The sequence below is a fragment of the Ascidiella aspersa genome, chromosome 1, assembly GCF_963924565.1.
Source record: "Ascidiella aspersa chromosome 1, kaAscAspe10.2, whole genome shotgun sequence".
NCBI lineage: Eukaryota > Metazoa > Chordata > Ascidiacea > Phlebobranchia > Ascidiidae > Ascidiella > Ascidiella aspersa.
The window spans coordinates 26,371,600-26,388,519 of NC_139447.1; the positions used below are offsets into that span (position 1 = coordinate 26,371,600).

Genomic DNA, 16,920 nt, shown 5'->3' on the forward strand with positions numbered 1-16,920 from the left:
TGTCTCCTTTATAGTGAACAACGGAGGATGGACCTGCAACACCTACGTTTCTGGGGTTAAAAGGTGATGCGGAAGGATTTTACCTTTATATGATCTCCTGTCCTCGAAACCATAACTATGTGTATTGTGTGTGATGTTGACCAACCAATTTTTGTGTGGCGCGAGCTCTACTCTAATATTTACCTTTTTGTATTGATTTTATGGGTTCCATGTTGCGTTTGTGAGTTGTTAAATCAGCTATGCTTTACATCACAATTACACATTTGTAGAAAAACAACTAGCAAAAAGGTTAAGAACCACTGCTATACAATGTAATTTATATAGCATACATATATAGGCCTATATATAATGCCACCTGGTTACCCAGATTAATATAGTTTAAATAGTAACTTGCATAAAACGTGAACCTTATATAAAATAAGCCGCATTATTAGTGGAAAACATATCAACACCTTCTGGTTAAAATAGGTAGTTCGATGACGAGGCCATCATCAAAGAAGGAAACTATTAACCAGTAATTGAAATTTACTGGTCACATGGCGCAGTCGAGTAATTCGTGTTTTCACTGTCGTTAAAATACAGTGAATGATATTTGTATCAAGCGAAAATGAATTGAATTAAAAATAAAAGTTTAGTCTACAATAGCAGAGATTTATTAAAAATCCAATTTTGAAGATCTCTATAATTAGTTATGTTCAGTTTTACATTATAACATAGTTGAGTCTAGCCAAGCGTGGTTCAACTAAAGGCCCGGCGAGTGCGGGGACCCTTTTAATTGTCCCGCGATGTTCTTTTATTAGCCAGTGATGGAATCGCCAAGCAAACTTCATTGTTTGCCAAATTAACCTATCTAAACGCATTTTTTGCGCTTTGTGCAATTTTTCTTTGGTTTTTGTAGAATTTTTTTTTTCTTAAGCATGGCGTTTTTTTTAACTTTTTTGTTATGAAGGCATCGTGTAAAAGTTTCGCATTTTCTATCTGTCCACCGCTGTGTGGCCTCAGACTCTCTATAAATGAATTTTCTGCTAGATCATATAGTTTATCAAGAGTGTGCAATATTTCTATTGTATCATCAGTGCGACTTATTCAAAGTTTAAAACAAGATAAACGCAATTTCTACTTTTTGCGTTTATTTCCGAGCCACACAGGTGTGTAGATCTAGTGCTCTCTTTATGGGCCCGATGCGTCCAGTATACTTCTAACGTACACTGATACCAAACATATCATATATTTGCAAAACGACACATTTCGTAAGATCCTTGCAACATAGGCCCACTATATAAAACGAGTTGCTTCAGATAGATCGTGACTTATACGCTGATAGCCCATAACTTATATTACAAGTTATTTTCTCCACTAATAAACGTCGAAGATCCATAATACACAAGAACAGGCAATGGACTTATGTGAAAACTTTCATTATTGTGTACATAATACAGTATGATTTTATTGATTGACTACGTTACTTACTTGAATTTTTCGACGATGCTTTGTTGGACATTATAATTTGATATTTGTTGTCAGACGACAATTATAGGCGGAAACAAACAATAAGGCTTACAAAGCAACAATTTCTAAATCGGAATAATCTATAATACGATAACATTAAGACCAACGACATAGTAATGCCAAATACATAGTAATATACCGAACAAAACAATATATAAAGTCTAAATAAGGCCTGATACTCCGAAAATTTTATTGGAATAAGGCCTAAAGCCTAAATGGTCAAAACAACGCCGAAAACTGTAGGCAGCGTGTATGAAGCGATTGGATACCTGTCTGGCATCAGTCGTTTCGGTTTTGACGTTTGGGCCCCCTAAATTGTAATGTGCCGTTGGGGCGCCGCTGTTTTAGCACCGGATTGATTGCTCGTTTAGGGGGTTAGGGGGCGGGTAAATGGTGGAGTTAAAATTGGGTTAGGGTTGAAACTATTAGGTTGATTAAGTTAGGGGTGGAGTTTTCAGTTAGTAAAAGTTTGCATAGGCCTTATTCTGGCCATTTAGGTCCTATTCCGAACGGTTTAGGCCTTGTTCCGTTTTAAACGTTTTATTTATTAGTACTATTTTGGTCATATTCCGTGCTACTTTTATTCCGACGTTAAGGTTTTTATTGTTAGGTCTCATGGCTGTAGTCAAATTAGGCCTAAAATATAACAAAATATCCACAGAATAGTAGTGGCCCGCACAAATAGGCAGTTTCCGAAATTATTTCTCCAAATATAAGATTGGTTTATACCTTTAAAAGGTATGGGTATTCAAAATGAATACAACATTAAAAATATATCATTCCAGTTGTTCCCGGTGTGTGGTGCTGCGCTTTAAAGTTTTCGAGTCGCAACTTAGATTGCTAGTGAATTGGTTTGAGGCAGTTGGGCATGTCTGGCCGACAAACGCAGTGTTGCGACCCCGAACAGCATCAAGCTTGTTGGATGCAGCGTGCTGCTCGGCGTTAGCGCTCTGAAACGAACAGCGGGCGGCGAGAACGCTTCCTGTAATAGGCCCGCGAGCCGAAATAATTAGGAAGCCGTTTATTCTGACTAGCGCGGGCTTTCGCCTTAACCACAGCATCAAACGTGTAAATCGAGTCGCTTTCTCCCCCACGCCCGTCATGTCATGGGCTTCTGCTGTGTGCGTTTTTTGACTACTTAGCGGTGACGTTGAGTGGCCAGTCTACACGCGCCATAATTGTGTGCTTCAAAAAATGCGCGTCACTTCCTTTTAAATCAGCAAAAAGTTGAATAGCGCTGGGGAGGGAAGCCGCTGATATCGAATTGCGGCTTGGCGGGGCCTAATTTATTAAGCGACTGTCACCCGGTTTAGGCAACCCTTGCTGAAGTGCGAGCTGTTGTAAAGTAGGCAGGTAGGCAGCGTGGAGTGTTTCAGTATAACATTGCCCTTGGTTGTGCACTTGAATATTTTACTGCAGGAGCGAGTGCTTTGTATCACAGGTATTAGCGAGTGTAGCCTACGCATTATAAGCGAGTCGTCTATGTATTGGCAAACGTGCTTTATATAACTTGCTGCCCATTAGCTGCCGATTAGGATAAGTATTATAGTGATCTTAAGTGGTTGTTTCACAACTGAAACATAGTTTGGATAAAATATAATTAAAACATGATTTAATTTGCTGTTTAAGATATTTGATATGAGACCGTGCGTATAATTGCTGCTAGTAACTCCTCTGTCTGTACCCGGCTCGTTCTAGCAGAATTTCCCAAGGCAGAAGGTTACCGTTATTCATTCGACCTAAATAACGTTTGAAATTGAAATATAGAACACCAATTCAATAAGGGTAGTAACGTCGCCGTCCGCTTCATTGCTGTTTTACCCCGGTGTGCGCCCTCCGCCTTACAGAGTCTGGTCACGCTCCTCCACGGTGACGTACTTACTCTTCGAGATGGCGAGTGCACACACGGCTGATGACGTAATCGCTCCGAGATGCGGAACCACTCGCCTGTGACGCAACTTTGGTGAGAGAAGTCGACCGGTAGAGAAGCGACTACGTGAGTGTGCCATTTCACTGGTTGACGTCAGCTTGAATGGCAGTCTTGCTTACAAATTCTTCAAAACATCCGGCTCTTGGGGGTGAATTATCTGCATCGCGGCGTGTGGCGCAATTTCCTAATCACGCGTGTCACGAAATTGCCGAGACCGATTGCTTGTTGTTATTGTTTTGTTGTTTGACTTGTCAACCGCCAGGTGTAAACACGGCGGTTCAATTAAATGTGCTGTTGGGTTTGTGTGTTTAAATTAAAAATATTGCCGCGTGCGGCTTCTAGTCGCAAAAAAGAACGCAGCAAATTTGTACAGCTTTTATTGGATTAAATATCTTTTTACATTTGACAACTGGAACAACTTGGCAATAGTAAAGAAGAAGTAAGGGGTATACAACTATTACCGACCAGATTAGGAAATTCGGAAGACTATTTTAAAGCAGTATTTGTTTATGTTGTGGTACGAATTAATCTGGCGTTCTTTTCAGAAAATTTAATGTAAACCGTATCACGAACGTTCCTCCCAATTTGTGTCGTGATCTCGTGACTGTTTGATATATTTTCCGTAATTCGCCACACGTGGTGTGTTTACCAACGGCAAAAAGCTGGTCTAAAAGTTCGACGTAAAAAAGGTTAAATAAATGCAGGAACATTCCATTTAAATTCGCACACGTTCAACCTCGCATCCTATTATTTAAGTTCGCCAATAATTATCGCAAAATCTAGGTTCAACTTTTTTTTGCAATTTGTTAGTATTTACAATCAAACAATGTCACTGAAAAGTATTAATATCATCAATCGATTTGCCAGCTGTGACTTACTTAAAACGCGTTAATTTTCCTGACATTATATGGTCATTAAGAAGATATTATGTGATGAGGTTTTTAAAAAAAGTACAGCTTTAGGTAATGCGTCTACACTATCTGTATTTATTCGTTACGTTGGCCCAAGGGTACGCAATCTGCGGCACTTAACAGTAACTTAAAGAGCGATGTGTAATATTGTCACCTTTTCCATGAATCCATGACCTAGCGCTGACACTGTGTGGATTCAGACTTCCTACAAAACGCAGCTTCTGCTCAATCATCTGGTTAACGCATTTTTTTTGCTGTTGGCACAATTCTATAACGGAAACGCACAGTATGATTTTTTTGCCAGTAGTTCGAACCTTCTACGTGATTACGGTAAGCCGTTGTGGAGTGAATAGTGCTATTATTTTTTTTGGCCCAATTCGCCAAGTCTCCTTTTAAGAAACGCTTGGCCACCTAAAACTAAATAAAAGCAGTTTTTAACGTCATTTTGCAGCATATAGCATATGACAATACCAGTTTAATCTAGAACAAAACAATTCTTAAAATTACCCGATTTACTATGTACCTTGACGTCGTATCTCGACAAAAATATTCATAAAAGCAAAATTAAACCCTTAAAGATAGTTTTCCTGGCTACAAAAATCGCTCTAGGTTTGACAAGTTTAGTATTAATATATTTTATTTTGCCGTTTAAAGTAGACATCGCTGCATTGAAACGTTAATCATGGCTTAAAACACTTTTATTGGTATCGGATCGGCGCTAATACTTCCTTTTAGTATCGGACGAATACCGATATTATCACTTGACATCGGGTTTCGCCTTAGATCCTATATTCGGACATTCCTACTTGCGGCTGTAGGAAAAGTACAGACTGTTTATGTGGCTGTGAGTTAGTTCGCTTAATTAAGCCTTGATTTAACAGAAAGGCGAATAGCCTTTTGTCTATTGCAATATGATTGGTATGCATGGCTATTTACCGAAGAAACTATATGTGTTATGTCGAAAGCTATCGGCTGTGGTTCCCAAAAGTGTGTTGTAAAACCCTTCCCCCTGATTAATAACAGTGGAAAGATCCAGGCAGGTTAAGAATAAAATTTGAAAGGCAGTAAGATGACAGTGCTAAAATGTAGTTTACACTTTTGTTGTTTTCTGTTAAAAAACATTTACTGATGATTGTAACTTTACGTTTGTGAAAGATTTTACTTCTTTAGTATCTTGCTTTAACGTTGTGACGACAATATTTAATAGCCGGTACAGGTTCGCAATAGAAACACTTAAACAAAAGTTTGTCACTTTCCATTTTGATAAATCGCTTTAGTCGAATAGCGCCGTGCGTCACATCTAACCCCGGCAAATTAAAATTGTGGTATTGTCAGCGATATAAGGGCATATTTTCAGTTTTGCTATAATCGATAACGATGAAATAGGAATTTAACTTTTATTTTGGTAGTAACCCCTCTCCAACGTAAAACTTTAATAAAGTAAAGGAACTTAAGGGGTTATTTTGGTTACCTCTTTATCATATTAAGGTTATACGTTATTTATGACGTCACGTTTTAACATAGCTTTGTTCCGAATAAAAGTTTTATGACAATTTTACTCCATTCAATAAATCTAATTAAATTTAATTAAACAATCTCATTTTATAAATTTTGTTTTAGATGTGTTATGGCTGAACATGGCCAACAGCAATGCAACGACGTACTGGATTTATATTTTCTGCTTTGTTTTGCTACAAACCTGCCTGTTACGCATCAGTAATGGTATTTCGATAACCGTTAGCGATACTTTAACTGACGGTAAAGATGGAGTGTGCACACCGCCAAGAACAACTGCGACGAACTATCAGAGTTGCCCCACCGGTTGGAGTAAAAGAGTTACTCCATCTTTATCACGCTGGATAACGGTATCGTCTCAGCCGTCATGCTTATTCCGGATCACCTTTGAAAACCAAACTTGTTACTCGGGTAAATATATGTAGACCTGTGTTGCTCAATATGAGGTTTTATAACTGAACTGACAGCAAGTGTGAGTTAATCGTCGCTAGTTTACATATTATTAAGGCCATAAACCAAAGCTTTCTTAACGAAATTTAATAATGTTTGAAAGTGCAACTACTGCATTTGGTCTAAGACCATTATACTTAATTCTTAGTTTATAAGAAATAGTCTACAGCCAGCCGTCGCGAGTAAAACGCATTACTTTGGCCATAACTGGGTCACTTTTCATTATTAGTGGCTCGTTTAGGAGGACTATGAACTTCTTTGAAATGGCGTTACTATGGTTTCGAACCCAATTGGCACGTTACGTTAAATTTAAGTGTACGTTCCCGCAAAGGTATCGCACATGTATTTTTATTTTTATGTAGTTGGCAAAATGTCGGTATATTTCGATTTAAGGCCAACCACGCAAAGAAACTTGCAAACGAACAAAGAAGAACTATGTGTTTTCTGTAAGATGCTACAACAGATGGCTGAATTGGGAAAAGTGCGACAAGTCTTGCGGTGGTGGAAGAAAAACGCGATACAAGTAGGTTACTTCTATATGCTAAATGTTATCCCACTAATAACTGCCATTTTGGCAGATTTAAAAAGGAAGATTACGATCGAAATTATTTATCACTATCTTTGATATTCCCAAAAATGCATGGAATTTTTAGGAAACGTCACATCTTAGAGCAGGGTTTCTCAACCGTGGCCCTCGGCACCCCTGGGGGGCCACGGAGCTGTCATTGGGGGGCCACGAGCATAAGTTTGTAGCAATGTCGTGGTGTTGCAAAACCTGTGTAATTGTTTTTAATTTTTTTTAGCTTGTAGTGTTAAACCTTCTTTGACTAATTGCAACGCATTTTTCTTACCCGTTACTACTTGCTATTCGTGAAAAGTTTTGCAACAGTCGACGTCAACCTTACTATTCTTTATCTGCTCGCCTAATTGCCAATCATTGTTACGTCACACACAAGCAACATTTGTGTTTTTCTAGTTTACTCATTTTTTTTCTTTGGAACGTTTAACCAGCATTTTATGAGTTTGTAAACCACAAGTTGGAATGATAGCAAAATTAATACAAGCAAGTTGAACATTTTTTTCACAAAACGATTGTTGTTGTTCCATTGATTAAATTTGTAGAAAACAAGGTTTTGTGTTATTAAATGTCGAAAATACGTCTCTTTTGGCTTAACAAAAGTTAGACGAGACGGTCATGATTGTGTGCAGTGTCTGCAGTGCAGTGCTCGGTAGTGATGTCAAATGAGTCATTACGACCCTTAAAACCTAAAAATCATTGTGATCAAAAGCCAAAGCAAAATACGGTACCCAAACAAAACATGATGCCGCCGATGTTATTTCTGCCAAAAGAATACGATTCGACCAGGAAGCGACGTTACCTAATTTTGGATTTTAAGTGTATTTATTCATTGGCTTTCGTTCAATCGAAGTGTTTTTTATTGACGTGGTGAAATAAAATAGGTGAAAACACGTTTAACACAATTCTAGCTATATTTATAATCGAGGGGGCCACAAGGATTGAAAGCCTTTCGAAGGGGGCCACGAGGCATGAAAGGTTGAGAACCACTGTCTTAGAGTATATTTGTAAGAGTATAATTTGCTCACATGTTTGTCAACAACCCGTAAAATCTGAATTTTGGCTTTTAAATTAAAGGTCAATCATACTACCATAAAGAAAAATATTTGTACATGCCAACCTGGTACACCAGAAATGTATCCCATCAGACTGGCCATTTGGGGGGCAGGCAGACGTTTAAAAGCATATTTATTTATTGCGACGTGTAAAACTAAAAAAATTAAGGCAGGAAGTACAAAATTATAACATTGTTTGTAATGCACAATTAAAGTTTTATATCGCTTAAGGGTCAATATTTGTTTTTTGACCGTACAAGATGTCTATAGTCCCATTTTACACACTTTCAATTATTAAATATTTGTACGAACCTTGAGGTTTGACAGTAAATTTATGTTGTCTTCTGCACACATTTTTTAATTAAAGTACAAATAACAATTTATATAAATGTAACATTTTGTGTGAAAGTAATGTAACCTTAACTCTCGACCCCTACAACTCACTGCTAGACCCCTCGCAGGGTCGCGATCTCCAGTTAGAAAAGCACTCAGGTTGTGCTTATGGCTCATGTTATTTGAGTAATTCTCAACATTGTTGCAGGTTTTTCCAACCACAGCGCATGTATACAAGGGAGATACGAACCTGCAACAAACAACTTTGTCCATACTGGACAGCGTGGGCGCCAGAAAATGATCTTTGTGACGCCGGTTGTACGCGACAATGGAAGAGAGAATGCCGCAACGACAGTGGGATTCAAAATCCTACGTTATGTGGAGGAACCCGTAACGATGTCGTCCAAAGGCGCCCATGTCCTGTCGTAATGTGTAGCAACTACATCCTACGGGCCACAACAAAGGCAACTACCACAGCCAAAACTACGACAGAATATACAACAGTAGCTGCTGCATTTGACCGTGCAGGAGGGCAAACGAACGAAACGGGTATGTCGGTGACTGGACGGGATATCGTGCCACGTATTGTGATCGGGAAAGTTGCCGACGATAACAATGGCGACGCAGCTCCAATGGAGTCTCAGCCTTTGCTGTGGGTCGGAGTGCTAGTGGGGATTTTGGCGCTGTGCATCATTTTGCTCGCGTCCTATATCGGAGTGCAGAAGCACCGCAAGAGGAAGAGACACACCGTGGTGACCTTCGGAACTGGTGCATCTGCAATGAGTCAGCGCACTCCTTCGAGCGGTGCAAACCTTAATCACGCAAATGGCCAGCAAGCCTATCAGGCTTCCTCCATCGATCGACTCATAGCAAGGCTTCGGGACATGCATCAGGCTGCAACAATACGCAGAACGCCACCAAGCAACAACGTTTATCTGCAGCCAAGTGCAACGGACGGCACACCGGACCCTTTGCTGGCCGAACACAACGGTGTAAACCAACAAATTTCGAACCTAATTAAGGAATATGACAACAACAATGGGACGGCACCGCCAACTAGCTCGAATTATGCAGTGGTTACCGGCGATGCATCAACATCGAACGACACAAGTGCCGAACATGACGATCCGATTTACGCGGACATTCCGGCATATCACGGCCGAGGCAACGTCCACGACGACAGCTTTACTTCCGATAGCGAGGATTTCGATGCGATCGATCACAGAACTCTGCCAGCGCCGCCGGTCGGCAATCAAGCCGCCTTGCGCAGAACTGCTGGTTCGTTCGTCGCTCACTCCCACGCGCAGAGACCTAATTTACGCAGGCACGAAACCGAGCGTCGGGCACCGATAGATGTCAACCAGCGGCCGGTGGTTGATTACAAAACAAAGCCAAGCCAGACGACCAAGGGCAAAAGCCTTCCGAATCACGCCCGACTGGACGATCCTGCTGATGCCGTACCACAATACCGTAAGGTTCTGCGAACCAGCAACTCCTTTAACGGCGGCTCGCCGCGAACGAGGCCGCCGCGCCCGATTCCGGTTATGCACAGCGTACCCGAAAGCAGTCAGGAGGATTTGTCGGCGTCCCGGCGTCCCCTCGGCCCGTCCATATCGCTGCCGAGCGACGACAAGACGCTATACTTGAAACCGAAAAAGAGTTCAACGCCGAACGGTCCGGAGAGCGCACAGCGTTCGCTATCAGAGTCCTCGCAGCCGAAGTCGCGAAGTGTGAGCGAGAGCAGTGGCAGCCAGAACACGCCGCCCATCAATCTTAGGCGAGCGAAGTGCGCTGGCGGCGCTGTGTCAGCAGCACACGAGTTCGGCTTCCAGCGCAATGCCTCCAGCGGGAATTTTAGCGAAGCAAGCTCACCGCGAAGCAGCACGGCTTCCAACCAACTGCAGCAAGCTAACCCCGACAGCTATCGCGAGCCCATGGACGCCAGTCGCAGCCAAATTGAGGAGGCTTATTCGACTTATAACACGCCCTTTGAGTCAGATCATAACATTCAGCATCAGCCGTTGCAGCCGCCGCATCAGCAGTTCATCCGTCCATCAAACCGCGTATAAATAATTGTTTGCTCCTCAATCGTGAAGTGATCGTTGGGAGCCGTTAAATGAACAACATGCGACAACGAATTACTGCGACTCAACAAGCATTGATATGACCTACTAATGAAGAAGCTACAGAGGAGACTGGGTTTGCCTTGTAACAAAAATCGTGAAGTGAAGAATCGCAACAAAAATATGTGGTATTTTTTTTGCAGGGCGGAGATAAGTGATAAATGTGTTTATTATGTCACTCAAGGACAAAGTTGCCAACCGCAAAAACGGATAACGTAAATAATAATTTGTGTGTTCGTTTTCAAAAACCCGAATATTGTGGTTCCTTTTATTCTACAAAGTATCATATTCATCATTGCATCAATTTTAACAAATAACATTAACGTGTATTTATTTTACGCGTTTTGTATGAGGTCTTCCCAGCACTGCCCGCAATAAACGTCGATATTTAAATTGGAAACACTTGAACAATTAATAAATTTATTTAAATTTCAAACTTAGAACCATTTATTCATCACGAATGTGAGTCGTTTGTGTTGGTCGTAAAAAAAACTCGTAAAAATAACCCTATACTGCTGGTAAAGTGTATCAGCTGGCAAATAAGCCCTATTTCTTAACCACACCGGTTGGTTAACATTGGTCAATCATCCAATACTGCCCACATCATCACCACACTATAGCACTATGGTGGCCCATGACTGCCATCCTGTTTTTTTTTTCAATTTAACAAAAAAAAAAAACTCGACGTGGCCCAGGACTGCCATTCCCATATAAAACGCATTACGGTCGGACCATCACTGCCATCATAGAATACTTGAGTATGTGCAATTTTCTATTGTGTGAAAAAAATGTGCCCTACTTGTCATTGCTATATTCGCGGTGATGTCAGCTATAGGGCGGACTTTTTTGCCCGATTTAAAATTATTGTCGTTTATGAATTTTTGAAGGAATATTAATAACTTATCCCCGAATAATTGGCGGTCGAGTCGTATCTCATTTTAAAGAGTAGACTCGTAGCTATCACCCTATGTAAGTCACTTAGGGCACATTTTAATTTAAGGGCCGAATATTACTGAATATGAATATTCATAAATATGAATATTAATATTTTTATAGTTTTTTTTTTAAGTCTGATTGCTGGCTAAGTTAGGTTGCTTTGAGTAATGTGTAAAAATTTCCAATCGATATCTTGTTTACTTTCGGAGATATTACGCAAAGAATTTCGAGCGAGCTTCCATCTTCCCTTTGGTGAATCCCACCAGAAGGCCTAAAAGACTAAGTGGCAAACCTCCATGCGCTGACTTGGAACTTAAACAGCACACAATAGAAAATTGCATATACTCAAGTATTCTATGATGGCAGTGATGGTCCGACCGTAATGCGTTTTATATGGGAATGGCAGTCCTGGGCCACGTCGAATTTTTTATTTTTATTTTTTTTTTTTAGTAAATTTTTTTTTTAGTAAATTTTTTTTTTTAATTCTTATTTTTTTTTTTTGTTAGATTGAAAAAAAAACAGGATGGCAGTCATGGGCCACCATACAGCACACACCTGAGCGCTCACAAACACACACACAAAGATTGGCAACGGGCGTATGACGATCCTGTATGAATCTTGTACATGTTCTAGTTTTGTTGCATCTTTCCCTTTACGCCGCTTTGGACTGTGCGCGCGTAATTTACTGTAATTTAACTCTTTCGTAATAAATGATAAATCAATTGAGGCTCTGCATTTGCCAACAGTGTTGTGCGTTCAGCAGAAATGGTGGATTGCGGTTTGCTTGCACACACACACAAGCACAGCGGACGTAGGATGTTCAAAATGCGATTGTCGGTAAACACATGCGGCGTCACTTCTTGCGTGTGGCGGGTAAGTCCGCTTAATCAGCCTGTTTGTGCGCTGATCAGAAAGAAAATGCAGATTTGCGTTTTTGTAAGCTTACATAACGTTCAGAACACATGCTTACTTTTCAGTAATTTAGTGTTATATTGTCGGCAAATTGTGACGTAGACCGATAAGTTAGAATTATTTTTTGATATAAAAAATACAATCAAACAAGCTGTTTTAATAATAAGAAAAAGTTGGGACGACGATAAAACAAAATGATTATCTATTTTAGCCAAAATTGGTTTATTTTAGGGAAAACCACCTGTCATAACTAATCAAGTCATATCACGGTCTCGCTATAAAGGGTACGTATATGTGAGTAAAGGCAACAAAACAAGAGCCCGGGCAGAGGGGCAGTATGATCATTTGTATCAGTATCATCACTTCCTTCCGTCGATGTGACTTATTAACTTGACGCAGACAGACTCACACCGCTTCCTGGTTTCGTTCACCGAGGGCACTTTTTGCTGCCTGTGCCAAGGCAGCAACTGATAGGTGCTGGTTGTCTTCTGCTGAACAAACCTTCGACCCTTTGTTGCGATTTTCGCGGGCCTGGGACCGTCGCCATTTAGCCCTGCGGTTGGAAAACCAAACCTGAATAGTCAAAACAATAACACCAATCAATTCGCGCAAGTTAAATTAATACACAGCGCTGTTTTGAAAAAGTAACATGAAGAAATGCCGATTACACAGAACAGTCCGAGTTTAACTTCCCAAAAAATAATTTGCTTTTGAGAAGATTACTGCCGTTAGTTTGTACCGCACCGCATTGACCTCCCAGAGAAGTTTGGTATTCAAATAAGACGTATATAATGAACCCAAAGGCTTCGCCAGCAAACGCAACCCAGCCAACCCACACATCTAAAAACAGCCTGATTGTTCAACGTTTCCGGTAATTCTATTTGGTTGAACCTAGTGCCTCCAAGACAGTTATGGAAGATATAATAATAATTTTTTGCAGCGTGAAGAATTGCAAAGCTAGCCGTTTAAATAACAATTAGAGTGTCATTTATTTAAGCTTTCTGAAGCTGTTTAAAAATGAAGCAGATAAAATATTAGAATAAAATTTAAAACGTTTGATTTTTTCAAGTTTACATTGTTCATATAAAAGTAATTCGTTATTACATGTTTAATTGGATATGGTTTATTGGTGATTCTTTGTTCATATTGGTGGTGACAAGATCCTTTCATAAATCTATAAATAATTATAATTTATAGGTGTTTTCTATAAATACGTTTCCCTGTAACACGTTAGGCCTACCATACTTTGAAAATGTTGCCAGAAAGTAAAATGCAAACGTGTTACGTTTAAACAAACACACTGTTACGTTTAAAAAAATAGAGCATAACGTATATCCGCAAACATAACAGCAAACAAATGCAACTGTTTTGCGAGACCATAAAAATATCGTCATTCCCTTAATTTTGCATCAAGAAGAAATGATCAAAAATTTATCTACCTTATGCTGTCGCCAACAGCATTTGTCTTGACTTAGGCGTTGCTGAAATGGCGCATGGAGATAGAATTCATTTAAAAAATGAAGAAATCACATAATGTAAAAATGGGGCATTTGGGCAATTTATGGGCCCTCAAAAATGTTCATTGCTTGCTACAGATTACAAACCCTTCTTAAAGATGACAAATGGTAGCATTGGAATACTGACTTGTACTCTGGCTTCTGTGAGCCCTGTTCGATTAGCCAATTTCTCTCTAACCCCCACTGGCGGATAATGACCAAGGCTGAATGCTGCTTCCAAAACCGTTAGTTGATCTAAGAAAAAACAAATGGTTAAACCTCCACTGGACATCCTGATAAAAAACTTGATGTTACAATAGTTCATTTTACAAATCTTCTTATGTTTTAGAGTAGTGCACAATAATTTTTTATAACTATTTAAATAAAATGTCCAAAAACAACCCATTAGTGATATTTAGCCTGTTCTATCTTCTCAATTTTCGAAATGGATTTGTTTTTAACCGTTAATGAAGCAAGAAAATCGTTATCTATAGTCTCATTCGATAGATACTCACCTGGCGAAAATCGAGTTCGACTCCTGCGTTGTTGATGACAAGCGATAGAATCGCATGGTTTTAGGTTGTATCCCGCGGGATCGTACCCGAATGATATGACGTGCGAAAGATTTTCTTGCGTCCGAAACGCAGTGTTTGAGTTGGCTGCGTTGAAAGGATCATGTTTCGACGCAGCTTTAACTGTTAGAAAGCATATAAAAGGTGTTTTCAAAAGCTGGAATAATAATTAATTAATCGGACAAACATAGATACTAAGAGCAAAAAATGTTGAAAGTTGTCTTTAGTAGAGAAAATAAGCCAACAAAGAGTCAAGAAGTTTAAACTAGTTTACCTTTATTTTAACAAATAACTTACAAGCTGTTTTTACAAACTAATGGTACGCTGCGTTGCTGTGCCGCCTCCTTATTTACTACTTGATAAATATTTTGTAATTAACCTAATGGATTTTGTAATAATAATTATACATACAATGTTTTGTTGAAAGATGTCACATACTTAGTATTAAGCTTATTTATGCCCCAAAATACAACCAAATGTAGGATTTTTTAACAGCAGAGATTTATCGAGTGAGCCCGATCGACCTAAATTGGTAAACGATACGATGTATAAATATGACCTACGCTGTTTCCGTTCATCTCGTTTGGATTTCTCGCTGACATTTATCTGATTCGCATGCATCGAACTCGAACATGCAGGCGACTGAACGAAGTCAAACTCATTTGTTGTTTGTGCTGTCGTTCTATTGATAACGAATGTCGGGTGGTGATTCGAGTTTCGATTAGACAGGGTTGGAACTTTATATTCATTGTTCAGATGAGACAGTGATTTTCTGGCAGTCGTACATCCGGAGACACATCCATTCTAAAGAATATGTTTTTTGTGTTTGAATTATAAAAAAATGTAGAAACAAGTTTGGCGAATTACCTTGTTTTCATCTAACTGATCTTTTCCATCTAAACAGTTGCGTATTTTGGAATCTAAACAGAGAAATCTGGTAAATGACAGAGCAACGAACAAACAACAACTGTCATAAAACGATGTAACGTATAGTGTAATCAGAGAAAAATAATACGTCACAATGTCTGAAAGTTGTTAAGCAATCTTTGCTCACTATAAGTATAATATATCCGTGAAAATGTCAATACTGTCAGATCTCTCGTACTTGATTATATGAGTAGGGCCTATGTACAAACTTGTATCCTCAATGTGAATAGAACATCCTACAATGAAGCGATATTTATTTATATTTGGTTTGCTGAGTATGGGAATTTTAAAACGTAATTCTATAATTTTAATGCAAAAATGCTACTTGCCTCTTATATTTGCGTACATTATTCTTTCTTGTAGTGTCAATTGATTTTGTACACATGCTGCAGCCTGTTGAAATATATGGGGCAAAAAGGAAATCGGAAGTGTTGAAAGCCAATCTAGGCTTACTGGAACAACTCTGTTAAAACACAACTTTATTAGAAAAAGAGTGGCCCAAATAAATGATAAAAGATTCATTCTTTTATTTGCATACGTTTCGGCAGTGTGCTTATTCCATATGCAAATAAAAGAATAAGTGTTTTATCATTTATTTAAGCCACTCTTTTTCTACTGAAGATGATGAACAGATCCGTGTTTAGTGTTCACAGCTTTATTACTTCACAAAAAACACGTTATAAAATATCTATAATCCTTCTACGACATTTACAAATTACGCAAAATGTATCATTGTTCTATCAAAAATTTTCGCATATTTGTCAGGGTGTTATGATTATAATTTACCAACAGGTATACACAAAACACTCAACAAAGATAAATATTATTTTTTTTCTCTTATCGGAAGCAAAACATTTTCTCTGCTTGATAACAGAGGTTGGCTCTGTTTAGAGATCGAGACCGTTTCGGTCAGTTAAAGTTTAACTGTTGAACAATATTTAAAAAAATGTAAGTTTCTAATAGTTAGCAAAACAAAATTAATACACAAATACGTTTAAGCGAGCAAAAATATTTGCCTTTTTAGTTCGGACGATCCTAGGATAAAACAACTATAGCATAAAAATAAACCGAACTGGAACCTAAAAAGTTATCCATTCGGCTGTAAGCTTCGTTTGCCTTTGACCAGCAACCAAATTGGACTGTCATTTGCTTTAGGGCTCATGGTTGCTACTTTACCAGACATACGTGTACGTCGCGTTTATATTTAAAAAGAATAAAACAAATAATCTTTATTTACACTATTTAAAATAGTGAAATACTATTTTAATAATTTTTCAAACGATAAGGTTATCGTATTTTATACGGATATACCTGCTGGACAATGTGTTTTCGGGAGAAACTGTACTGCTATTGATCGAATTTAGACTTTCCTGCCATGAAGACATATCGATATGCTGGAAGTTTAGCGCATCCACATCAACAGTTGACATTAAACCTTTTCCGAAAGTGGCTTTTCCCAAATAATTCATGTCTGCTGCATCTAGTGTTTTTATCAAAATGAACTAATTTAGTCAAAATCTGCCTTTTAAATCAAACGCATAAAAATGTAGGCTATTGGCTGGCAATTGTTATCGATTTAAGCCAAAGCGCAAGGTTTGGTCTTTAATTAGATTTATGCAAGGTGACGAGCGAGGAAACAAGCTTTAGAGATAGTTTGTGTAAACGTAAATTAAT

The 16,920-nt window shown here is 38.9% G+C and overlaps 1 protein-coding gene across 1 annotated transcript; it reads left to right on the plus strand.

The window, feature by feature from the left end:
• The first annotated feature begins 5,977 nt into the window (after nt 1-5,977).
• Nucleotides 5,978-11,049, plus strand: LOC146168860 (uncharacterized). The gene is made up of 3 exons (XM_083383370.1): nt 5,978-6,276; nt 6,709-6,838; nt 8,489-11,049. The coding sequence occupies exons 1-3, from the start codon at nt 5,988-5,990 to the stop codon at nt 10,347-10,349; spliced, it is 2,280 nt and encodes a 759-aa protein (XP_083239496.1). The 5' UTR covers nt 5,978-5,987; the 3' UTR covers nt 10,350-11,049.
• Nucleotides 11,050-16,920: the final 5,871 nt, after the last annotated feature.

Coding starts and splice junctions, on each gene's coding strand:
- LOC146168860 (XM_083383370.1), top strand. CDS start 5,988: ATGGCCAACAGCAATGCAACGACGTACTGGATTTATATTTTCTGCTTT. Junction 6,277..6,708: donor AAACCAAACTTGTTACTCGG/GTAAATATATGT, acceptor TTTCGATTTAAG/GCCAACCACGCAAAGAAACT. Junction 6,839..8,488: donor GGAAGAAAAACGCGATACAA/GTAGGTTACTTC, acceptor ACATTGTTGCAG/GTTTTTCCAACCACAGCGCA.